The sequence below is a fragment of the Lathyrus oleraceus genome, chromosome 7 (assembly GCF_024323335.1).
Source record: "Lathyrus oleraceus cultivar Zhongwan6 chromosome 7, CAAS_Psat_ZW6_1.0, whole genome shotgun sequence".
In the NCBI taxonomy this organism is placed as follows: domain Eukaryota; kingdom Viridiplantae; phylum Streptophyta; class Magnoliopsida; order Fabales; family Fabaceae; genus Lathyrus; species Lathyrus oleraceus.
Window position 1 is genome coordinate 444,516,778 of NC_066585.1, and position 27,762 is coordinate 444,544,539.

At 38.7% G+C, this 27,762-nt stretch overlaps 1 protein-coding gene across 1 annotated transcript in view; it reads left to right on the forward strand.

Annotated features, from left to right (window-relative positions):
- The first annotated feature begins 475 nt into the window (after nt 1-475).
- Nucleotides 476-27,762, forward strand: part of LOC127104267 (uncharacterized) — a 33,917-nt gene continuing 6,630 nt past the window's right edge. The window contains exons 1-2 of the mRNA XM_051041457.1: nt 476-1,232; nt 1,553-1,820. Coding sequence (XP_050897414.1) covers nt 476-1,232; nt 1,553-1,820 — 1,025 coding nt within the window. The remainder of the gene's footprint in view (nt 1,233-1,552; nt 1,821-27,762) is intronic.

A 27,762-nucleotide genomic window follows, 5' to 3' on the forward strand; every position in this document is an offset into this window, starting at 1 on the left:
ACCTAGTTTTGGAAATACCATCTATTACCTTTTCACACGTAACCCCCACAACCTCACTACCTACTCCAACTCTTCCAACTTCCTGCTTCTTCCTCACACTCCTCTGATAGGGCAACCGCAACTTTTCCACATAAACGTCAAAATGTCACAACATCAAACTACTTCTGCTTCAAAAACTACTAAGTCCACTCAAAAGGTTAGCGCTCCTTCCATGGACTTTCACGATGATGAGATTCTGGATGTGGTTCCTCTATCAGTCATTCCCTGCGAGGCCCTTGATTTGAACCATCCCATGGATGCATCAACTTCTGCATGCCCCAATCAAGGTAACATCTCTAGTATCCCTTCTAACTCAACTCATGCCACTAGTTCTAAGGAAGATATACACCACACTGATCGTGTCATAAGAAACCTAGTCACTAGAATCCTTAATGAAGGACATTATGTGAAGGGAGTCTCTACTCCCCTATTTAAAATGTACCTCTCTCCTGAGGTTGAACAACATAGTGAGAAGAATGATGATTCCTCCAGTTCTGAGAAGGACATGGCTGCTAAAGGTTTGTGCTCCCTAGGGCAAACTGTGTCTGGTAAAGGAAAATTTGTGGCATCTAAAACTGCCAATGCTTCCCATTCTGAGAAGCATGATGTTGCAAACGATGCGATTGACCTAGAGGACGATAGGTCTGATGATCAAGAGGATAACTTACTTCATCACTTAAAGTCAAGTGTGGCTAAGCGTATGAAGAACAGAAAAGGAAGATTTGTGGCTGAACTGATGTCAGCTAGAACAACTAAGAAGGTTGCTGGTGTTGGTCCTTCAAAATCTTGGAGCAAGGTTGAAGTGAAGAAGAGGATGGTTAGAGAAGTTTCTGAGTATGAAGAGGATGTCGAGGAAGATGTCCCTGACATCTCTCCTGTGAAGAAGACCCCTGTGAAGAAGTCCCATGTGAAAGTTGTTGCTGTGCATTTGGATAATATTTCTTTCCATCTTGAGGATGGAGCTGCCAAATGGAAATTTGTGATTCAAAGAAGGGTGGTTGTGGAAAGGGAGTTAGGAAAGGATGATGTTGAAGTCAAGGAGGTCATGGAACTGATAAAGACTGTTGGGTTAATGAAGACTATGTTTGGGTTCTCTCAGTGCTATGAGGGTTTAGTTAAGGAATTCATTGTCAACATTCCTGAGGATATTGCTGATAAGAACAGCAAGGAATTTTGCAAAGTGTTTGTGACAGGTAAGTGTATCACATTCTCTCCCACTGTCTTTAACAATTTTCTGGGAAGAAGAGTTGAGGGTGCACGTGAATTGGAAGCTACAGACAATGAGGTCTGTAGAAAAATTACAGCAAGGCAGGTGAAAGGATGGCCTATTAAAAAGCATCTTCCTGCTGGGAAGTTGACTGTCAAGTATGCAATATTGTATAAAATAGGAGCTGCAAATTAGGTGCCTACCAACCACATTTCCACAATTGCTAATACCCTTGGAAGATTTATTTTTGTTGTTGGAACCAAAATGAATTTTGACAAATTATCAAGCATGCATCTACTAATACAGTTAAGCTGCCTATTGCCTTTCCCTCTATGATTTGTGGGATTATCCTGAATCAACACCCTGGTATTCTGAGTTCTAATGACTTACCAAGTAGAAGAAAACCTGCTTTGTCAATGCATTATAAATCGTTTGAAGGCAGTCATGTCGAAGTCATTGTCATGACATCTGCTATGAAAAAGCCAACCTCAAAAGTTGGAACTATTGCTGAGCTGAATGAGACTTGTAAAGAGCTGGGTGAAGGGATAAGGGTAGCAACAGCTAGGAAAGAATCGTTGGAAGCCCTGATTGCAAGCTTGGAGCAAGATGAAGGTGAGAATATTGAACATGCTAAGGAAGCTGAAGCCCACACCTCTAGTGAGAGGTCTGCAAATAATGATGAGATAAGTGGCAATTTTTTTTTTGATGCTGATGAAGCTGCAAGCTCAAGCTCCCCTGATTAGCTCCTTTGACTTTGGTCCCTAGTGATGTGATGGTGTTTATTGATGTGGTGGTTTTTGTTGCTATTTTGATGGATTTTCTTGATTTTGGCTATTATGTTTTGCTATATTCATGTTTTGTTGGTTTGTATCTCAGCTTGCTTACAGCTGAATATGTACTTGGTTTTGCAACCCTTAACTTTTGAAATTTTGGTTTATGAGTGAATAGACATTTATTTTGTCTCTTTAGTCTCTTTTGGCTAAAAAGGGGGAGAAGTAGCTATAGCTATAAATGATGTTGGATGTTTGATACAAAGAGGGAGAGGAGGGGGAAGTGTTTTGTCTGTGTGAAGCAGATTGGTGCTTGGTGTGGACTAGCTGAAGGGGTGGTGTGTTGTGTTCTGAGCACAAACGCATGTGTGTTTACTAGTTGCTATTTTTGCTAGCAATGTGTGTATGTTTACTTCAGTTTCTGCTGAACTGATACTTTGATTGATTTTTTTATGAACATATGATCTATTGTATGTTTTAGCCAAAATTTGCCAAATGGGGAGTTTGTTGGTTATTTGTGTTGGCATCAATTTTGGTAAAACTTAGTGGAGATTGAATGTGCTATTCAAGGAGTAATTTGATTTAAAACAAGATTGTTCTATTTTCCAATAAGGGATGATTAGCTGTTGTTTCTTAGAAGATACGCAAGGAAAATAGAATTAGGGTTTTATGTTGCCCAACCCCATTCAAAAGCTTTTATTTAAAGGCCATGTAAAACCTGGTTTAAACACACAAGACACGAACGATAAAGAGAGAGAGTTTTAGGGTTTTATCCTTGTGTGAGCTTGTGTAGTGTGAGCCATTCATTCATCTTATTGATGTTTGAATTGGACTGACTTTTATGTTGTAATTTGTCCACTCTAAGCTTTGAAGCATGAGTGTTTGTTTACTTGGTTGAAACTTTTAAGGAAGATCAAGTATGTGTCCTTGAAGAGTGTCTTCTTTCTTTGTAATATTTGTTTTTATATCACTACTGTGATTGAGGGGGAGTGAGTAGGGTCTCATATCTAAGAATTCTTAGATAGAAGTCACACGGGTAGAGATTAGGTGAAAAGACTGTAACTTGAAGTTGTTTACTGGGAGTCTTTGAACTAATTCTGTTTAGTGGATTTCCTTCCTGGCTTGGTAGCCCCTAGACGTAGGTGAGTTTGCACCGAACTGGGCTAACAATTGCTTGTGTCGCTTGTTCAATTGTTTCTTTGTTTTTATCCTGTTTATATTTTAGTTGTTGTTCAGATATTAGTGTCGTGACATTACCTTCAACATCTCATATCTGATACCATAATTTCAATAAGTTTTAATTAAAAATGGTTAAATTCAAAATATTTATAAATATTTTACAAAAATTATTATTTTAAAGTAAAATAACAATAAAAAAATCAATCAATATCAGCATCCTCATCCATAACTTCGTCCACGTCATCATCATCATCCACATCACCCCATTGAATTATTTGTTTGATTCCCTCGTTGTGAGAATAATTGTCTCATTATTTTCTCCATCTCAATTTGTCTCTTCTTCACTTCCACCATTCGGGCATTTATCGCCGCCTCACGTTCTGTCGCCTCGCGTCTCGCCTCAGTTAACGCCAATTGTCGCACTATTTTCATCATTCGGGGTGTCAATTGTTGTGGATGTGACTTTCCTTCCCCATCAGCAACTCTTTCAACTAATGTTCTATTCCCTAGTCTGTAGTTTTTTGCCAAAGATCCAACACCAAATAAACATCGTTAGGCCCTCTCCCGCTAATTACTAAATTCTAAAAATAAAGACCCACACGATGACCAATCGAGTTTGAACCTATTGGATTATACTGAGGATTTTGAACTAAAAATTCTGCAAGCAATGTGTCATAGTCCTTCTACACATACTAGAAAAAAAATTTAGGGAACTCTATATATGATCAATTTACTGGACGTATGTCAAGATGTAAATTATGCTGAAAAATACTCGTTTCTTCATAATTTCTTCCCGATTTCTTGAGTTTGCATTGTTTCTTCATACTTCTTCATATGTAGCTCATCTTTAACTTGGAATTTCATTGAATTCATCGCAAATACTCATAAAAATAATGTAATGACAAACTGTCATGATCGATCTAAACATGTTATGTGTCGACCTAAGGACATTGTGTGTCGACACATAGAAGACAACAACTTTGTTTTTGAACAACATTCAGTATGTGTCGACCTATGGCTTAGATGTGTTGACATATAACCTTGTTTTTCACATAAAAACATAAATTTGACTTGTGAAAATGTTTTTAACCTGATTTTAAGTACTCTAAGATTAAAATGAACATCTCGACATAGAGGATAAGATCCAAATTACGCAAATACTAAGTGTCTTGGTTTTGACATCATTCAAGACATTTATAAGAGGACAATGCACTCACAACTTTTGATGTGTGAGACCAAGAGCAGTGGCAACCAAAATAAATGACCTCAAGAAAAATTAACGTACACATAAAATAATGTTAGCGACCACTTGAGTAAGAAACAGATAAAATAGGAGTACACATATAATATGTTTACCCAGTTCAATCAGAATGACCTACTATGGGATAGAGAGGAACTCTCCAGTTGATTATACTTCAAAAGTTGTTAAAGGAGAATACAAATGAGTTGCGATAAAATAGCCTTCAAAGATCTCAAGAACAAACCGTATTTTCAACCTAAGTGTTTTCCAATATCTCCAACTATAAATATATGAATCAAACAAATTAAAGGTATTTAGATGTATTTCCCAATCCCCATAGATTTCTCCAAAGGTCTGTTAAATTCTTAGAACAACGAATCTTAACAATATCCACCATTATCTCTCTATGTTTTTCTCACTATGATGACCATATCTTCAATTTTTATTTCTCATGCTAATAAAAGTGACAGAGATCCAAATTTATAACCTTCAAAACCCTAAAGATTAAATTCAGACCCAAAACACGACTCAAATGAACTCATCTACAACCGGACTAACCTGTGACCTGACAAATTTCATCGACCATTTCTCGCTTATAAAAATCCATTTTTATGCAAGAAGAACTCCCTTTAGAACTATTTTGTGGCTCCTTCGTTGATCCACGACTCATCGAAAAAAATAGACTTTACAAAAATGTTTTTTTATACTTCAAGACTCGAGATTTTGAGGTTTACTTCTACAATTATCCATTTTGACCCAAAATCAATGGTGATGTCAATTAAAATCAACCATCTTGGTGATCCTTGAAAAGCTTAAATTGTTATCCAAAAAATTGATCAAGCCCAAGAAGTACTTGAACCTTGATTTAGGAACTTGCATTCAATCACCCTTTGTTTCTTAGGTAGTCTCACGAGACTTCACTCATGATTTTTCACCATTTAATCAATCACCATGTTTAACCATTTTTGACTCTCTTTTCATTTTAATTCCTCCTTAAAGGTATTTAGTTTCATGTCTTATAACCATTCACTTAAATTCAAAGTATAAAACTTAAATTCAGCATAAACATATATATGTGATGACGCAATTTCCTTCCTTATTCTATCATGAATCAAATGATAATAGGGGTCATTGTAAACTTCTCCTCAGTAGAGCTAGGAGTAGGAGCCTTACCTTCCTCTTTATATTTAGTATTCCTATAATGAACCTCCACCTCAATCTGAGTGTTCTCCATTAGAGTTTTGGATTCTTTAACCTTTAGGTCTTTACTCTTCCTCCTCGTACGGGTCTCATCAAAAGTAACATGTATAAAAATGATAAATCTTGATCCTCTAATTTCCGTCTTCCATTATCTGTAACCCTTTAAACCTTCATAATAACCAAAAAATGCACACGTCACATCCTTAGAATCAAGTTGGTATATATTGATTTATGAAACAGAAAAGCTTTGAAGACCTTTAAGTTAGAGTACTCTACTGGTTTCCTACTATAAACCTCTAAAAGTGTCTTGAATTCTTTTCTTGTAAATGGACATATGTCGATCATATAAGGTAATTCATCACAAGCCTTGCCCCGTAAACTCTTTGGAACCCAACTTTAAGAAAAATGCCAATAACAATTCTACGCCTCTTTATAATTTATTTCCTGCAAAACTGATCAAAATACTCTGAAATAACATCCAAGACCTTTGTTAGATTTTCTCTCAATAACATGCCCTGATCTCAAATCCCACAAATTGTTTTTTTCCATGATAGTCTTCAATAGCTAATGATGTATGACCAATACAAAAGTGGAACCATCTAAAATATATAACTCATACATTTTAAACCCTTCAACCATAGTCCATGCACCATACAACTAATTCAACACCCCATGTTCAAGTCTAGTGCAATAGACTAGATCATCAACACACCTCACACTATGAAGAAGGAACTCACGATCATCAAATATATTAAGTATGATTGTATAAATACCATGAACTTTGCAAGTCTTATTGTCACCGAGTTGAATGACTTCACATACTTTAACCTCTAGAGTATCAAGGTATTCTTTCATTCGGAACATCTAATAAGAACATCTTGAGTTCTTGACACAACTACTTTTAGTATGTAAACTTGACACCACTAGTACGACAACTCTCTCATAACCATCCAAATCTGAGACAACTACAATATGAACAAAAGCTTAATTTCCCTCCCTTAGGATATCCATCATGAAGAGGCCAATTTTATGAAAAATAATACATTTTAACCTTGACTTATCAAAACCCTTGGATTTGGACTTCCCTCCACTCTTACCCCCCATCTTAAGATACCTAAGTCTTCACAATTATTATTGACCTTCAAATATTTCATAATTTAAGCTCCTTGGACATTGTAACTATTTTAATTTCATCCATGATGATAGTATCTTCCTTACAATAAATAACAGTATCATATGAATGCTCAAAGGATCTGTCTAATAAAGTTAATAATATTAGATTCTTGTCCTCATCATCAATCTTCGCTTCAATATTCTCCAGGAAAATGACATTGTAAAATTCTATGAATTACTCCCAAGTGGATTTGTTCTCTACCATTTATAACGAGTATACTTGTTGTTTCAGACATAATTTTTGAGCCAGGAAATTAGTTATATACAATGATTCAACTTGACACATATCAAAGTCTTAGTCTTCTCTCTAAAAACATCCCTTAAAACTCCATTTTTGAGGTGCAAGATATTGGAACTTAGAGTCTTATCCATTATTTTGGTTTTTCCTGATTGTGCTAGGAGTGTGAACATCAATGTCTCATCCTACAATGCTTATGCACGTTATTTTAAGTTAAGATTGCTTTCATCTTTATCTTCCACAGTTTAAATCTTTGTCTCCATAAAAGTTCTAGATGTCCAATTTAGAACTCACGGTGCTTATTTGTAAACATAACTCATTTTCCCTCGGTGGGTGCCACTTGTTGTAAAATTTAAAGGTTCAACCACACGTATACCTTTTTTATGTGTGGGACAAAGAAAAAAGGTAACCAAAATAAATGGCCTTAGAGAAAATTAATGTACATGTAGAAGAAAGTTATAACGATTAAATGAAGATTACACAAAGAAATTATTTACCTAATTTCATTAAACCAATATACTATAGAGGGGAGTAACTCTAAATTTCACTATACTTAAAATGTTATTACAAAAATATTACAAGAAATTAGCCTTAAATATTCCTAAGAACAAATTCTATTTTCATCCAAGTGTTTCTTAACCTCTTCAACTCTAAATATATAAATCACTTAAACACATGATATTTAGAAGTGTTTCTCAATCCCCTTAGACATCCCCTATAAATTTCTCTTACTAGGAGTACCATTTCCCCCCTCTTGCTTTCTCACTAAATTATGAGTTAACTAAGCAAAATTAGAATTAACTAAAAGGGGATTTTGTAATTTAAGTTTAGGTTGATATAATTGGAAAATAACAAAAGTAAGGTCATGTATGATAAATTAACTAATCCATTGATTTGACAATCTCAAACATATCACTAATTATTTAGGATTCAATTTTTAAATGAGATTCTATTTCTATTTAACTATAGAATTGATCAAATAATCATCAATAGATCCTTTATGTATATCTTTCCTATGATTGGACTAAGCATCACATTGGAAAAAAAATCATAATTAATGATCTAACATCTTATAATTATGATTGAATTAAGGAATAAGATTCCATGAATATCAGAAGGTAAACTATCCACTCCTTAAATCATTATTATTTCTAAGGAAGTCTAAGATTTATGATCAACATGAGTATAAATATTCCATCATCTTGAAGGAAAAAAAAGACCTAACTAAAACATGTAAAACACAAATATATAAATCTTTTAACCTCATGCGAGATAGCTCTAAATCTGACAACATATGACAATCACTAGAGGTTCTCTTCATCTTCAGTGTTGGATACAAAAGTTATGCTCTTATTCTTCTTTTTAGATCTTTCACTAATACCCAATTCAAAATTTTGGAGTAACCCAACAAGTTAATCTACTCTCATGTTGTCGATGTCTCAGGCTTCTTCAATGGCTATGACCTTCATATCAAATTTCTTAGGTAGGGACCTGAGAATTTTTATAATATGACATCTTCTCTCCAAAGGCACTAGATGAATTTACAATTTCAAGAACATTCATGTGAAAATCATAAATACTCTCATCATCTTTCATCTTTAGATTCTCAAATCTGGTAGTGAGAAGCTGAAGTCTAGACATCTCCACTTTAGATGTGCCTTCATGGGTGATTCTGAGAATTTCCCATGCATCTTTGGCCACAATACATGTGTTTATTAACCTGAATATGTTTTTGTCAACTTCATTGAATAAAGCATTCAAAGCTTTGGAGTTTCTAAGAACCATTTCGTCTTCTTCCTTAGACCAATCCTCTTTAGGCTTCAAGTCAGTAGTAGTCTTCCCATCTTTGTCCTTCACAATAGGATGTTCCTAACCCTTGATGACATCTTTTCAAGTCTTGCTATCCATAGATTTTAGGAATGCCACCATATGTGCCTTCCAATAGTCATAAAAACACAGAACTAACAAGTACCTTTAAATTAATTTTTCTACCTTAAGAAACTTTTCAAGTAATTAAAAGAAATTTATTTTCAAAAAGACTTTTGCACTATAACACGTTGTACATGTAAAAGCGGGCAATTAGATTATAGGCTAAAATTCGGTTCCGACTACGTGAAAGAGACCAATTACTTAAAAATTAATTATTTTTCTACAAGAAAATATTGTCCCATATTAATTATAATTACCAAATTTGTGAACGCCAACAATTGACGAGAGCCACATTCTGGTCACTCGTCTCGTAATTAATTTCAAAGCAACTTATTTCTTATCGTTTGCAAACCAAAACAATCATTCATAGTCGTTGATAAATATAATATCAATAGATGACGGTAGGTTGACATTGGTCTCTATGGGTTCAATACTTTTTATATTATAACTGATATTTCCCTGCATTTGCAGACTGTAAGACCCCAATTTTGACCCTAAGATCCCTCATGCCATCATATCATTGCATTTTGCATTTGCCTCAAGGATCATAATATCTTGGCTCCTTAACCTTTAGGTTGGGACTTGTGTGAGTTGGTTTGAGACCACCAAGCATGCTTGAATTGTATATTATTGCTTTTCTTATTTTTTTTACTAACCAAAAGCACAAAAATATGTCACTAACATCTCTTGTTTTATAACTTGAGCAATCATGTGATCCAAGGCTCCTAGGAGGCCCCTATGCCCATTGAAGTGGCCAGTTGAGGTGAAAGCAAGCATGACAATGGTTCCCAAAGCTCTCAATCATCATATAGGCCTCCCAAGTGTCTCAATTTTTCAATTTTATCAAGATAAACCAAAGGGCTTGAGGATTGTTTCCCAAGGAAACCCTAATTCAACTGTGCATTGATTGTGCCTTGCTCATGAAGCAACCTCAACCCATGATCAAATACAATCACGGGAAGTCCTTTAATTCATCATATTATGCATATTTGAGCTTATGTGAGTGTCCTCAATCATCAATTCATTAAGATTTGAAGTTTGGACTTGAGAAGTTGATCAGTCAATTCATCTAACTATTTTGAAATCCACTGAGACCTACCTTTTTATGTGTTTGTCAAATGAAGATGACCCCAAGCGAAAACATGTTCTTACGAACCATATGAACAACTTTCATGTTCATCAAAAATCCATTTGAAACTTGGAAGGTCATAGTTCATTTCAAAACATTATAGGTCATTTTGACTGAAACCCTAATTTTGGGTCAACTTCCCAAGGACCTAACTCCTTCATTTTTCAAGATTTTGAGGTGGGATTAAACGCATTGGAAATTTTAAGATGTTTACTTCATTTCTTATGTTGGACAAAATTTCATAATCCTAAAATAAACACATTTTCTAATACAAAACATTATAGGTCACTTTGGACCAAAGCCATTGAATCTTGAAAAAGTCCAACTTCAAGTGCCCATAACTTTCTCATAAAAACTCAAAATGATGCAAAATTTAAGTCCAAATTGATCATCTTGAAAATATATACAACTTTTATGTTGAAGGTTTTGTCATTTGAGGCTTGCATCATTGAAACAGAAGGGCTTGAAGTTGGTCCATTTTGGCAAAATTCTCATACACATGTTTTGCACCTTGAACTTCATGGCCTGTTTTCATAAATTTCCCAACTCCAAATGGATTTTAGTTCAACATAACATTTGTTCCTCATGTCAAGACATTTCCAACCATTACCCACATGGCTATGTTTCAATTTGGAAAGTGGTATTTTCGAAGAGGAGAAGATTTGTGTTCAATTATGCATGACATGATTAAATTGCTTGCACACCACATTGCCTTACCATGTACACGTCCAAAATCATTTGTTTCATCATCCGCATGCAAAACCAATCCTGCTTGGGCCTCCCATGCGCCTGTACAAGCCCATGTATGGAGGCCCCAACTTCACATGCACATGAGCATTTCATTGCTTGCATCATGCTTGGCTATAAATAGAAGCCTCCTTCCTCTTCAAAATACAACCTCAAGGCGCCTGAATTGCTGCAGAACTAAAATCCTAACCTCCATTAAAAGGAATTTTGCTTTTCTCTCTCAATTTTCAAGTTCAATTTTCAACTTCATTGGTTGATCATTGAACTTCAATTCCTAGACCTTGCTTCCTTGCCATCTCAAGAACAAGCTGCATCAAAGAATTGGAGTAGATCAAGTGTTTGAAAGCTTCTCTTCAAAGGTTTGCCCTCAAACTGTTTTGATTCGAAACTCCTTGGATATTGATCATTTCTCGTGTTTGTTGGTACCTCTGAAGTACTCATGTGAGAGGCAATTGATCTGTGCATTTAATTTCACGAATTGAACAAGTTCAGTATGAACACCACAAATTTCTATCTCAGATTTCTCTCTATATAGAGATCTTGAGTGGAAACCAATGGCACAGGGGTGATGTACATCACCCCAGCTTTCCAAAGATATAAGGATCGTGCAAAATGATGAAGGTTTGAAAACCTGCAAATTCTGGCCGGACGGTGAGTCTCACTAGAGAAGACGGTGGTTTCCACCACCGCCCCCACGTGGACGAGTCCATGGCCATTGGATCCTTGGCTTCTAATATAATCCCGACGCTTGGTTTGTTTGACCTCATTTAATGCTCCATGTTTCGTTGCTGACTTTGGATCACCATGAGCGCGCACTTTACAGCCTCCTGATTAGCCACGTCATTTAATGAGGCAAGATCAGACGCTCCATGATTTTTCTTAATTTCTGAATTTCATTTTATTTTCTTTAATTCCATTTTATTTTAAAAATTCATAACTTCTTCATTTTTAATCCAAAAAATATGGGACCAATTGCATCATTTCCCTTTTTAATTCTAGTTTCTGAAAATGATTTTTAATATTTTTTATGTTTCCATTTAATAATTTTTGTGAATTTTCTCTTTTCTGGTTATTTTTAATTCATTTAAAATAGTTTCCAATATTCAAAAATGCCAAAAATATTTTCTTAACATCTTTGAATGATGATGAATCTATGAAAAATATTCTCATCAATTTCTTAATTGATTTGAGATTTATTTGAGATTTTAGTTCAATTATGTTACATTTTCTTCATTTTTAATTGTTTAAAATTAGTTTTCTGGTTTCTAAAAATGATGAAATTTTTTTTCAAACCTTGTTTGACCATGTTGAACTTAGGATGATCCAATTGGACTTTTCCAAGTTGATTTGAATTGGATTTGAAGTTTGACCTTTATTTGTTTATTTTAATTCAAGTATTATTTTAATTCCAAAAAACACCAAAAATATTCTTATTGTTTCTTGACTTCTAAGCTTCATCTCACTTCTGTTTACCATTGATTGGTGTTGATCCATTTCATATTTGGTCAATGTATTTTGCTTATGTCATTTTGAATTTGAATTATGTACATTTCCATTTCTTCTTCTTCTTCTTCTTCTTCTTTTTTCTTTTTGATCAATGAGTTAATGATTGGTGGTTAGCCTTGACATATGAGGGGCTTAACCTTCTTTAATTCAAATAAAATTCATCTTGATCAAAGATCAAGTGAACTGCTTTGCATTAGAGTGTAAGACCCCAATTTTGGCCCTAAGATCCCTCATGGCATCATAACATTGCATTTGCATTGCCTCAAGGATCTTTAGCATCTTGGTTCCCTTTGCCTTTGGGTGGGACTCCTTGTGATTGGTTTGAGATCACCAAGCATACTTGAATTATACATCATTATTTCTCTTACTTTTGTTTACTAACCAAAAGCACAAAAATGTGTCACTAACATCTTTTGTTTGAAGCTTGAGTATCATCCAAGACACTTTGTGGGTTCAATTTAGATGATCAGTCAACACAAGGGAATGACTTGAGATACTTCCAACATGTCAAATGGGGTCTGTTCGTCAGTCAAAACGTTAATCTTGAAGGAGCAAAAGTTTGTTCATGAGCTGTCATGCTCGCTAGGCGAGCAGAATGGATCGCCTAGCGAGTCCCAAGAAAAGCCACCAGAATCACCTATGCTCAGAGGAATTTCTTGAACTGTCATGCTCGCTAGGCGAAGCCCACGTGTTTAAAAAAAATAAAAAAATAAAAAAAATGAAAAAAATGAAAAAATAAAATAAAAAAAACGAAAAAAAATATAAAAATAAAATATAAAAAAATAAAAAAATAAAAAAAATATAACAGAAAATTTTTGGACTTGGGCCTCTCTCATTTGAGCCCACAGGCCCACAAAAATCAGGTTATAAATTCAGAGTTTCAGTGAAACAAAATTTAATTCTATTCATATTACCCTGGCAGGAAAAAGATAGTGAGAGAAGAGCTAACAGAGTTCAGAGCAACCTCCAGAGACTGAAGGGAACTCATCTGCAAAGAACCAACTCCCTCTCATATAAACCCTAAGAGTGCTTTGCAAACCCAACCGGGCAATTCAATTTCATTCGGTCTCTCCAATCAGGTTTGCCCTTATTCCCATTACTTTATGCTTTTAATTTGAATGCTCTGAATGTATGAGGTATTATGGGTGAATTTGATACCCTTTTGATGCATGTGTTTGACAAGAGGTTTAGGCCTCCTACCCTTGGTTGCTTTTTGTGAGCTTTTTGTGAATTTTAATGGCATGATTCATGTGGCTACATTTTGATTTGGGGGCAACTCTTGATTACCCTATCTTGTCTCTCTAACCTGTTTGTTGAGTTTTGTTTTGTGAGGGCTCATATGACTCTTGCAGAGATGGCTTGCCTGGTGTTCCACTTTATTTGTGGGATACCACCTGGAGGTTTATTCTGATTACCTGTACTGACTCGCTTTCTTTGATGGTGCTAGCTTGAGAGATCTCTGGGTTTCTTATCTCTTTATTTGCTGTTGCTTCGGATCTTTATCCGTGTGGTAGATCTCTTAACCCCCTTTATCTTTCCCGCATTTTACTACTTTTTGCCTAAAGACCTCCATGAAGAGGCAATTGACGGATAAAAGGGATCAATAGTCAATCCCCCGTTATTCAGTGCGTCGTTCTTTAAGATCACACTACGTGTCGATGCTTCAGAACAAAAACCCCAGATCTTTTGTCCGGTCAGTCAGTGGAGAGGGTTCCACCTTTCTGAACCCCCACTTTTTGTCATGAGCTCACCTTGTCTTGGGTTAAGAGCTATAAGGTCTTATCCTCATTACCCTTTTTGCATGAGCATCCCTAAAACCCAAACCAAACTCATTGATTTTTCTTCTCCTAAGAACACGTTATCTCCTTCTACTACAGGCGAGTAAGTCTCCAAAGGTCGAGCATCCGGTAGATTGCGTAGTAACGTCGTTCACCCCAAAACACAACCCTTACCCCATAGGTGGTCGAACTACGTTTTACTCTGATTTTCATCCCATATGAGATACGTAGGCATAAAACGCGATGTCTTAGCGAGCACACTCCTCTTTAACCCCTAGGTAGTCGAGCTACGAAGACTCTGATTCTCAGATTCAGATGAGATACGTATGCAGTGGATGCGATGTCCGTGCGAGTCATTTTCTTTTGACCCTTCTTTTAGTAAGTAGTACATTAGATAAACATACACGCTTTTCTCATCCCTTCAGTCATGTTTGCACAAATGAATTTTCAAAAAAAAAAAAAAAACCTTTGCAACAAATGTGAAAAGGGCTCCCTAGGAGTACCTAGGATGCTTTGGGTGCCTAACACCTTCCCATTGCATAACCAACCCCCTTACCCAGATCTCTGACATTTTTACCAGTTTTTGATTCGATAAAACTTTTAGGTTTTTGATCGCTTTCTAACCATTCCTTTGGATAAATAGATGTGCGGTGGCGACTCGACTTGTATGATTTACCTTGGATTTAGTCAATATCTCTAATGGTAACGAATACCCCGCTACAGAAAAATGGCGACTCTGCTGGGGACACAAATCTTCCTAGTGGGTTTTGCCTACTTTTCATATTTGTTGTATTGTATTGTATTTTTTTTTGTGACATATTTTTGTGCAATTTGGGATTACTGTATTGTATGTAATGATTGAATTGTTTGAATATTAATTCCTTGTATGCTTGGTGATCTTTGTGAGATGAGTTCTATACCCGGACTCGAGTGCACTTAGGATAGGAGAATGACGTAGTCTTGTTGACTTGTGTGGAGTTATTCCTTAGCAAGTTGACTTGCAAGTCCATTCACTTGGTGGAGGTTATGTTGGGATCAATAATGTCACACAAGTAAGTTGTGGTTAGACATTACTCTTTCCAATATAGACCTTAGATGCCAAGGACCTTAGTTTACCAAACTCATCTTGGCCTATTCGTAGGATGTAGTGTGAAGGTCGTTCAAGTGTAAGATTTGATAGGATTGTTACGCGATACTACACTCATAAGAGTCTCTCTTGAGAATATTGTTGGACTACGAGTAGTCGTTTCTCCGATAATATCTGAAAGATGGGATGATGACTATGGGAACCTCTTGTAGAACATGTTTGGCAGGTTTAAACCTTAGTACACTCCCTTTGGGTGGTTCTTAACCTAAACTCCATGCTCGTGACTTACAACAAACCCTTGATTCATGGTTGATCCATTCAGGTATCCTTAATATCAATGGAACTTGGGTGTTGATAAGGTGTAAACCATAATCCACCAAAATGGATGGTTGATATTAAGGATAACATGATCCATCCCATGACCTTTATTTGGTGTGCTTTGCTTGATCCTTGAGTGTGATTTATGCATTCATGCATTCATGCACCCATTTGCATTCATATCATCAATAAATAAGAAAATTTTCAAGGAACTTAAGGGGTTTATTTGCAAAATTTTCAGACATGGAAAAACAAAGAAGGAATACAAAGAAGTACAGTTTCAGACAACCAGACTTGAAAGAGTTAAGGAATCTGACATCCTATGTATTAGATCCTTTGGGTTTCAAGACTCGTTTTGGGAAGCTTCTTCCTCTTATGACTACTCAGGTGGATGAAGGATTGATGAGGGTATTGGTTCAGTTTTATGATCCCTTGTACCGTTGCTTCACGTTTCCGGATTTCCAGCTTTTGCCTACCCTTGAGGAGTATGTTTACCTTGTGGGTATACCTATTCTAGACCAGTTGTCGTTCAGTGGCTTGGATAGTATTCCTACTTCTCAAGAGATAGCTGACATGTTACACATAGACGAATCTCTGGTTGGTACTCATATGACTACCAAAGGTGGAATTCAAGGTCTCCCTTCTGAGTTCCTCATTGCTCAAGCTACTATGTATGGAAAGGCCATGAGTGAGGAAGCCTTTGAAGCCACATTTGTACTTCTCATCTATGGATTGGTATTGTTCCCCAACATCGACAAGTTTGTGGATGTGAACGCTATTAGGATCTTCTCTACTCTTAATCCCGTTCCGACTCTGTTGGGCGATACCTACTTCTCTTTGCATATGAGGAACGCAAAGGGTGGTGGCGCCATTGTGTGTTGTTTGCCTCGGTGGTATAAGTGGTTTATTTCTCACTTACCTCAGACGGTCACTTTCAAGAAGAACAAGGAATGTCTACGGTGGTCCACGAGACTTATGTCTCTCACTAATGATGATATCTCTTGGTATAACCGTGTGTATGATGGTGTGCAGATTATTGACTCTTGTGGCGAATTCTCCAATGTACCTCTTCTTGGTACATGTGGTGGGATTAACTGCAATCCTGTTTTGGCACGTCTGCAACTTGGGTTCCCCTTAAAGGATAAACCCAATAACATTCTGTTAGAGGGTGTATTCTTTCAGGATGGTAAAGATCCCCAAGGCTTGAAAGCTAGGATGGTCCGCGCTTGGCGCAAGATTCATAGGAAATGAAGGAAAGAGTTGGGTCCTAAGAATTGCATCGCTTTGGAGCCTTACACTGTTTGGGTTAGAAAGAGGGCGTATGAGTATCTCATGCCTTACGAGTATCCGAGACCTACACCTATGATTATGGCTGGGCCTTCAACCCTCTCTAATCAAGGAGTAGAGGAGTTGCGAGACGAAGACCGTTCACGTGCCTGGATCCGTGAACGTGAAGAGTTGCTTCAGCAGATTAAGGAGAAGGATGCGTTGATTGAGTTTCTTGAGCATCAGGTTATTGATGACCCTGATGATGTATGGACTTCTCCACTTCCTCAGTCTTCTAAGTTCTGGAAGAGGAAGTATGATCGACTCGCCAAAGAGAAGGCCGATATGGAGGCCGCCTACGAGAGGGAGGTGAAGAGGCTTCGCGCATCTTATCTTCCTGTGTCCCGAGCTTTAGATGATTGTTTCTAGGGATCCATAGGATGATTATTTTCCTTTCCTCTTGTACATGATTGACAATACTGCATTTCTTTTCTCTGATACTATCTGATGAGATATTTCCATATGTGATAAAATGCTTAATATTTCCAAAATTTGCAAATAAAACTCTAAAGTTCCTTTGAAATAAAAAATAAATCATATGCACAAACATTGCATGCATCATATGCATAAGCAGGTTTTGTTTCCGGTCCCTTGCCCTGTGGTCTAACTCTGTGTCCTTCATTTATTTTGAAGACAAGTTGACTCACCGGTACTACATTAGAGCCAACATTTCAAGACTGATGGATCACATAGAGCAAGAGAACCGCGAGCTGAAAGAGGAAGTGGCCAGATTGACTGCCCTAATGGAGTCACCCACGGCTGCCCAAAGCCAGTCTTCTCTGACACCTTCAACTCCTCCCCAGAGGACAGTTATCTCCGAGATTGTCTCCTCTACTGTGCCCGCTGCCAGTGCACACTTTGTTCCAACAGCCATGCCAACCGGGTTCCCGTGGGGGATGCCTCCCAATTTCATGCCTGAGGGTCCTGTTCCCGCCTTTGCTTCTCTGCCGGCATCTAGCCCGGTCCTTGCCGTTCCTCCTCCTGTCGTGCATACTTTTCCCAGGGTAGACGACACCATCTATCATTCTGATTCGTCTAAGGGTCCAGATGTTTATGAGAAGATGGATGCTATGAACGATCAATTTCCTGAGCTTCGCAAGGAATTGAAAACTCTCAGAGGGAAGGATCTTTTCGGCAAGTCTGCTGCCGAACTCTGCTTGGTTCCAAATGTGAAGATCCCTGTGAAATTCAAGGTCCCTGATTTTGAAAAGTATAAAGGAAATACTTGTCCTCTCAGCCACCTGGTCATGTATGCCAGGAAGATGTCGACTCAAACCGATAATGACCAACTACTCATCCACTACTTTCAGGACAGTCTGTCCGGTGCCGCTTTGCGTTGGTACATGGGTTTAGACAGCGCGAACATCCGATCCTTCAATGATCTCGGCGAAGCCTTCGTCAAGAAGTACAAGTACAACGTGGATATGGCTCCCGATAGAGATCAATTGAGAGCCATGTCCCAGAAGGATAAAGAAACATTTAAGGAGTACGCCCAGAGGTGGCGAGAGGTGGCAGCACAGATCGTGCCTCCGCTAGAAGAGAAAGAGATGACTAAGATCTTTTTGAAGACTTTAAGTTCTTTTTATTATGAGCGGATGATTGCTAGCGCTCCTTCTTACTTCACCGAGATGGTGAATATGGGGATGCGTCTAGAAGAAGGGGTCCGTGAAGGACGGTTAACCAGAGAAGAAGGCTCTTCTGCCAAACGTTATGGGGCGTTTGCAAAGAAGAAAGATGGAGAGGCACATGCTGTGATCTCCCATGAGAAACCAAGAAGACCCTCTGTGAGGAGGAAGACTGTGCGTCTCGCCAGTAACCAACACCAAGTGGCTCATATAGCACCTATTTTCAGAGACAATCAACAGTATCAGCAACATAGTAACAATCAACAACCACATCCGCAATATCAGCAACAACAGCATCGACCGCAGTAGCAGGCCTACCAGCCTCGAAACAGTAATCAAACCAGCACGAGTTACGAGAGGAAAAGGGTCACCTTCGATCCTATACCTATGACGTACGCAGAGTTATATCCCTCTTTGATAGAAAGGAAGCTGATTACTCTGAGAGACCCACCGGCTATACCTGCTAACCCCCAGTGGTGGTATAAGCCTGATTTACATTATGTTTACCATTTTGGTGCTCCCGGCCACGACGTGGAGAATTGTTACCCTTTGAAGACCAAGGTTCAAGACCTTGTGAGGTGTGGTATTCTATGTTTTGAGGACGTAGGCCCTAATGTGAAGAAGAACCCATTGCCCGAACATGGGAAATCTGTCAACATGGTCCAGGGTTGCCCTGGAAAATACAAGGTCAAATATGTCAGTCATATTCAACAGTCTCTGGTCTAGATGCATCGTTTGTTGTGTGACTACAATCATTATATGCATGACCATGATAGATGCCGAGTCTGCTATGTTAACTGATTGGGTTGTTGCCAGGTGCGCAAGGATGTTCAGGAAATGCTGGATGAAGGAGTCATTGAGATCCTTCAAAACAGGAATGTTGATGAAAATGAGCCCGAGGTCAACGTGATTTCCCCAGTGTTCCGGATACCCGAGCCTGTTATCATCAAGTACAATGGTAGCGAGCAGAAGGCTTCTCCCGCTTTGATCATTAAGCCTGCTGGTCATATGCCTTAGTCCTCTGAAAAGGCAGTCCCCTATCGCTACAACGCCGTAGCAGTAGAGAATGGGAAAGAGTTGTCCTTGCCCTCTTCTTCTGTTGTGAATATTGCCGATGTTAGCGGTTTGACCCGTAGTGGCCGTGTATTTTCAGCACCGCCGAAGCCTCAAATTAATGCTGATTTTGTTGAACGCCCGATTGGGAACATTGTGAATTCTTCGAATCCGGCACTTGCTGTTAAGCCCTCCTCCGTACTGAAAACTCCTACTTCTGTTGGCCCGAGTGGCAATGTGAAAGAAGACTGTGATGAGATGCCGAGACTCATCAAGAAAAGCGAGTACAATGTTGTAGACCAACTTCTACAAACGCCATCCAAGATATCCGTGTTATCGTTACTTCTGAATTCAGAACCACATAGAGAGGCTCTGCAGAAGGTGTTGGATGTGGCATATGTGGATCACGATGTCACTTTGGAGCAATTCGATATCATTGTTGCAAACATTACTGCTTGCAACAACCTGAGCTTTTGTGACTCTGATCTCCCTGAGGAGGGAAGAGACCACAACTTGGCTTTACACATATCTATGAATTGCAAAGACGACGCCATGTCCAATGTGTTGGTGGACACCGGGTCATCATTGAACGTATTGCCAAAGTCCACTCTCTCAAAGCTATCATATCAAGGGCCTCCCATGAGGCAGAGTGGAGTAGTTGTGAAGGCTTTCGTTGGGTCTCACAAAACTGTGATTGGGGATGTTGATCTCCCAATCAAGATCGGACCAAGTGATTTCCAGATTACCTTCCAGGTTATGGACATTCACCCATCATATAGTTGTCTCTTAGGCAGACCATGGATTCACGAGGCAGGCGCCGTGACGTCCACCCTACACCAGAAATTGAAATTCGTAAAAAACAAGAAGTTGGTAGTGGTAGGGGGAGAAAGGGCTCTCCTGGTTAGCCATTTGTCTTCCTTCTCTTATATAGATGTTGAGGTTGAAGTTGGAACTCCTTTCCAAGATTTATCTATTGCTGAGCCTATTGAGAAGAGAACTCCTTTATTTGCTTCCTACAAAGATGCAAAGCTGGCCATTGAGCGTGGTGCAACCACTGGTTTAGGAAAAATGATTGAGTTAGAAGACAACGAGTCCCGGGCTGGCATAGGTTTTTCTTCTGGTACTTTCAACAAGCAAGGGTTATTCAAGAGTGGAGGTTTCATCCACACTGGTCTAGATGAGGAGGTTGATGCCGTTTTAGAAGAAGATGTAGAGGATTCTGGCAATTTCGTCATCCCTGGAGGGGTCTGCAACAATTGGGTCGCTGTGGATATTCCAACAATTGTCCATAAGTCAACGTAATAATCACTTTGTTTAAAAACCCTTCTCCCATGCCAAAAGGAGGAGTGATGACATTGTTGGCGCATCAGTACAATGATATTTTCATTCAATAAATTCATGTTAAATGTTTGTTTTTCCCATTTATTTTCCCTTTTTGCTTTTTGCATGAAATTGGTGATCACATAAAACCCTAAAAAATAGAATAAAATCAATCTTTTCATCTGCATAATGATTTGCCTTGTTTGATTTCTAAAAGCTTTTCATATCCAAAAATCATTATGCAGGTTGATTTCTAAACCCATTGAACATAATGACCCAACACCATCTCCCAATTTTGAATTCCCTGTATTTGAGGCAGAGGAAGATGATGTTGAAGAGATTCCTGACAAGATTACCCGTCTACTTGAGCATGAAGAGAAGATCATTCAGCCGCATCTTGAGAATCTGAAAACAGTCAACTTGGGGTCTGAAGATTGTGTGCGAGAGGTAAAGATTGGGGCACTTCTTGAAGAATCTGTTAAGAAGGGGTTGATTAAGTTGCTACGAGAATATGTTGACGTCTTTGCCTGGTCATATGAATACATGCATGGTCTAGATACTAATATTGTGCAACATTTCCTACCTCTAAAGCCTGAGTGCATGCTTGTAAAGCAGAAGCTCAGAAGAACTCATCCTGATATGGCAGTGAAGATCAAAGAGGAAGTTCAGAAGCAAATTGATGCGGGGTTCCTGGTGACTTCTATATATCCTCAATGGGTGGCCAATATTGTGCTCGTGCCTAAGAAAGATGAAAAGTCCGGATGTGCGTGGACTATAGAGACTTGAATAAAGCTAGTCCAAAAGATGATTTCCCTCTGCCACACATTGATATGTTGGTAGATAATACAGCTAAATTCAAAGTCTTCTCGTTTATGGATGGATTTTCCGGATATAATCAGATTAAAATGGCACCTGAGGATATAGAGAAGACAACATTCATCACACCTTGGGGAACATTCTGTTATCGAGTGATGCCCTTCGGTTTGAAGAACGTCGGAGCCTCGTATCAACGAGCTATGACTACCTTATTCCATGATATGATGCATAAGGAGATTGAGGTGTACGTTGACGATATGATCGCTAAGTCAAGATCGGAGGCTGTACTCCCTGTAGAGGTGGAGATCCCATCAATGAGAGTCTTGATGGAGGCCAAGTTGATTGATGCCGAATGGGTTCAGAGTCGTTATGACCAACTAAACTTGATAGAAGAAAAGAGATTGACTGCCATGTGCCACGGTCAGTTATATCAGCAAAGGATAAAGAAAGCTTTTGATAAGAAGGTCAAGCCTCGTGTGTTCCGAGAAGGTGACCTTGTGCTCAAGAAAGTCTTGTCTTTCGCGCTCGATTCTAGGGGCAAGTGGACTCCAAACTATGAAGGTCCATATGTTGTTAAGAGAGCCTTTTCAGGCGATGCTTTGATACTTATAACTATGGATGGGGAGGATTTCACTCGTCCTGTGAATTCAGATGCAGTCAAGAAATATTTCGCCTAAAAAAATAAAAACTGAATAGCTCGCTAAGTTAAAAACCCGAAAGGGCGGCTTAGGAAAAAATGAGCGTCTCGGTGGATTGAAAACCCGAAAGGGCGATCCAGGCAAAAGTTAGAGACACAAAAAATATATAATAATGATATATGTATCCCGCTAGATTGAGTACCTCATCCTGGGGAAATCTAGGCAAAAATTAGGGATTTGGCAAGTAACTGCATCCTGACAAGACTTTGTTCTACAACTGTCATCCGTCAGAGATCCTTGCTCATTATCAGCCAAAGCTTCAAATACATCAGATTCAGAATTGGTGGAGAAATGGTCATTATGTTCAATGTAGCCCCTTTCCAATATATATCACCAATTTTAAATTTGTAAAGATCTATGGAGTCTCGCCATTCACAGACTACCATTCTATCAAATAAATTTGAGCCTTTTATCCCATTATTGGCACTCTTATCTGTTTCTATTCAACAAATGTTTTACATGTTTTGATTAAGAAAGTATCATTGTTTTAAACGATCAAATTTTTTATAATTTGTTTTTACACAAAGTGAACATTCACAATGACGAAAGGATACTTAGGAGATCCTCAGTGCTCTCCCAAGGGTGGTACGATCCCCAACAGGGTAAGATTTTTGTCCATATTCCTGGCATGACTGTATCTCCTCCCTCCGGAACCCCTTGTGGTTTATCCTACCAAGTGGATTGCTTGTTGAGAGTCACCTCTCTTCCCTTCAGCAGAGTAGCAATCTTTCTTCCTCAGCAGCTTGGATCTCTTTGGGCAAGAGCGGTATTTGGTGGTTGATCCCGATAAATCCTTCATCTCCTCGGATAGATTTCCCAGTAGAGTTGTTGGTGTGGTGGACCTTGTCTGTGATAACTCTCGTCCCCAGTTGGAATGATTGATGATTCATCCCCTGCAGAGTTCTTTGCTTCCTGGTATCTCTGATCCCCAGCAGATTGGATACTCTCCGGTGAACTTGGCTTTCTCTCTTGAGATGTAGTACCGGGTGGTTGATTCCTAGACCTGATTGTGTTAAATATGTCTGTTTGTCAACATACATCATACATAAACCACGCACATACATGCATAATTATAACATTCAGATATTCATGTTGCATTCTTTGCCATATATCATTGTTTGCTGTCTCCTGCTATTTGGTGATATACTTCCCCAAGCAGACGTGTGTGTCTGATCTCTCCGTATAGAGTCAGCTCCATAGGCAGAAAGCGTCTATCCTTTCTTCCATATTCCCCACCGGGTTATATCCTCGTGGATGTTGATTGTTTTTGTTCCTTCCCAACACATATATTGGGATGGTTTTCCCCATTGAGTTATATCCTCACCGGGACAAGTCTTGATTTGGTGTGCCTATCTAGTTTGAGCCTAGATCGGTCTCTTGAGACTCTTTTCTTGTTTCCCCGTGGTAAATGAATAATTGCTCAATAATTAGTAATTATTATCCCCGGCGGAGTCTGTGTTTCTCTACCCTCATACCGGTAGTTGTAAACCCTATTTCTTCCCTTTTTGCAGAGTAACTATTTTTGCTCATCTTTAATTGGTGACAGTTATCTTCATCAAATATTCAGTGATGATATCCCCTCATCTGCTTGGATAATTGCCCTGATTACGCAATTTATCCCCAACGGGTCATCTCTCGTCTACCTTGTTGTTGTTGGTAACGATTGTTTCTCCCCTGAATTGGTCATCATTACATACCTAGTTTCGGTATCCCGATGCCTTTTCTTTTCGGTCGATTTATCCTTTATTAACCCAGTAACCGGTTGTGGATAATCGTCCATGCGAGTATATTACCTACGTTCTGACGGTAATAGATAGTATATCTCATGCACTCTCGGGTCTGAAGCCTTTTGTTCTTCCTCAGTTGAGTAAGATTCGTATCCCCTTTGTGGAGTCGAATATCCATCCTGTAATCGAGTTTGCTTTCAGCCCTCTTTTGGATGATGAGTGTTTTGGGAATATTCCCCAATTCACGCCTTGGTTGGTCACCTATTATATGCCCAGTAACCGGTATCCCTGGTGTTCCTTCCTCTCTGCTCCCTATTATGACTTTTTGTCCCCTGTGGAGTCAGAATCCCTAAGTTGAAGTATACCTTTTAGGTTTTCTTCAGACGTTTTGAAGTTTTGATATCTCTCACCCTTATGCCGGTCTTGGATATTCATCTCTTCCTGAGCATGTTGTATCTCTCACCTTCATACCTAGCGTTCAGATCACATGTCTCCTTTAGCTTATTACCCAGTAACCGGTAATACCTCGTCCCGCTGCTTCCCCAGGAGTGTCCTTGTGGACATCCCCAGCGAAGTCCCTTAGTGGATTGTTTTCATCCGGATTTTATCCGAAGTATCCGCTGTGGATAGTTTTTTGTTGTATTGGCATATTCCCCAATACATGCATCTTCGAGTCAGCTTGAGTCTTTCCATTAGATCTTTTCCCTTGGGAATTCTATTCCCCACGCTTTGAGTCGTGACCTGCTCACGCATTTTTATCCCTTTTCTATCCCCAGGAGAGTCCCCAGGGTCTTGGTCCCATGGAGTGAATTGCTCATATGGATTATCAGTGGCTTCTGATTTCTTTGCTTTTGTGGACACATATCTCCACGGAGTGCTACCATTTTTCATACCTACATTTGCATCATGAGGTCTCTTAGGGACCAAAATTCGTCTCTTTGTTATTATTTAAGCCCATTCTACCTCGTCGAGACGAAGATTTTAACCTTCTCTTCTCCCGCTAGAATGACCTTAAACAGGGGCATCTGTAAGACCCCAATTTTGGCCCTAAGATCCCTCATGGCATCATAACATTGCATTTGCATTGCCTCAAGGATCTTTAGCATCTTGGTTCCCTTTGCCTTTGCGTGGGACTCCTTGTGATTGGTTTGAGATCACCAAGCATGCTTGAATTATACATCATTGTTTCTCTTACTTTTGTTTACTAACCAAAAGCACAAAAATGTGTCACTAACATCTTTTGTTTGAAGCTTGAGTATCATCCAAGACACTTTGTGGGTTCTATTTAGATGATCAGTCAACACAAGGGAATGGCTTGAGATACTTCCAACATGTTTAAATGGGGTCTATTCGTCAGTCAAAACGTTAATCTTGAAGGAGCAAAGGTTTGTTCATGAGCTGTCATGCTCGCTAGGCGAGCAGAATAGGTCGCCTAGCAAGTCCCAAGAAAAGCCACCAGAATCACCTACGCTCAGAGGAATTTCTTGAACTGTCATGCTCGCTAGGCGAAGCCAACATGTTTAAAAAAAAAATAAAATAAAATAAAAAAATAAAAAAAACGAAAAAAATGAAGAAAAAAAAAATAATAAATAAATAAATAAATAAAATAAAAAACGAAAATATATATATATATATATATATATATATATATATATATATAACAGAAAATTTTTGGACTTGGGCCTCTCTCATTTGAGCCCACAGGCCCACAAAAATCAGGTTATAAATTCAGAGCTTCAGTGAAACAAAATTTAATTCTATTCATATTACCCTGGCAGGAAAAAGATAGTGAGAGAAGAGCTAACAGAGTTCAAAGCAACCTCCAGAGACTGAAGGGAACTCATCTGCAAAGAACCAACTCTCTCTCATATAAACCCTAAGAGTGCTTTGCAAACCCAACCGGGCAATTCAATTTCATTCGGTCTCTCCAATCAGGTTTGCCCTTATTCCTATTACTTTATACGTTTAATTTGAATGCTCTGAATGTATGAGGTATTATGGGTGAATTTGATACCCTTTTGATGCATGTGTTTGACAAGAGGTTTAGGCCTCCTACCCTTGGTTGCTTTTTGTGAGCTTTTTGTGAATTTTAGTGGCATGATTCATGTGGTTACATTTTGATTTGGGGGCAACTCTTGATTACCCTATCTTGTCTCTCTAACCTGTTTGTTGAGTTTTGTTTTGTGAGGGCTCATATGATTCTTGCAGAGATGGCTTGCCTGGTGTTCCACTTTATTTGTGGGATACCACCTGGAGGTTTATTCCGATTACCTATACTGACTCGCTTTCTTTGATGGTGCTAGCTTGAGAGATCTCTGGGTTTCTTATCTCTTTATTTTCTGTTGCTTCGGATCTTTATCCGTGTGGTAGATCTCTTAACCCCCTTTATCTTTCCCGCATTTTACTACTTTTTGCCTAAAGACCTCCATGAAGAGGCAATTGACGGATAAAAGGGATCAATAGTCAATCCCCCGTTATTCAGTGCGTCGTTCTTTAAGATCACACTATGTGTCGATGCTTCAGAACAAAAACCCCAGATCTTTTGTCCGGTCAGTCAGTGGAGAGGGTTCCACCTTTTTGAACCCCCACTTTTTGTCATGAGCTCACCTTGTCCAGGGTTAAGAGCTATGAGGTCTTATCCTCATTACCCTTTTTGCATGAGCATCCCTAAAACCCAAACCAAACTCATTGATTTTTCTTCTCCTAAGAACACGTTATCTCCTTCTACTACAGGCGAGTAAGTCTCCAAAGGTCGAGCATCCAGTAGATTGCGTAGTAACGTCGTTCACCCTAAAACACAACCCTTACCCCATAGGTGGTCGAACTACGTTTTGCTCTGATTTTCATCCCAGATGAGATACGTAGGCATAAGACGTGATGTCTTAGCGAGCACACTCCTCTTTAACCCCTAGGTAGCCGAGCTACGAAGACTCTGATTCTCAGATTCAGATGAGATACGTATGCAGTGGATGCGACGTCCGTGCGAGTCATTTTCTTTTGACCCTTCTTTTAGTAAGTAGTACATTAGATAAACATACACGCTTTTCTCATCCCTTCAGTCATGTTTGCACAAATGAATTTTCAAAAAAAAAACAACAAACTTTGCAACAAATGTGAAAAGGGTTCCCTAGGAGTACCTAGGATGCTTTGGGTGCCTAACACCTTCCCATTGCATAACCAACCCCCTTACCCAGATCTCTGACATTTTTACTAGTTTTTGATTCGATAAAACTTTTAGGTTTTTGTTCGCTTTCTAACCATTCCTTTGGATAAATAGAAGTGTGGTGGCGACTCGACTTGTATGATTTACCTTGGATTTAGTCAATATCTCTAATGGTAACGAATACCCCGCTACATAGAGATAGGTGGCTTCTTGGTCAAGCAAAAAACCTAAATCCATACAAGATCATTCTTCTTTTCTTTTGGCATGGCAAGTTGTAGGAGCTTGACTTACTAGTCATGGTCTCTAACTTGTGTTTGTTGCCTATAGTTTTATTGACCGACCTCAGATAGGTGTGACTACTACATTAGTCCACTTACGATTGCTTAACATAGCGCTAAATTGCCTTATGGCACACTAACACTAACTACTAATCACTAACTTTTATCTCAAGCATTTAATTCTTGAAATTTATCTTAATGCAATTTATTTTCTTG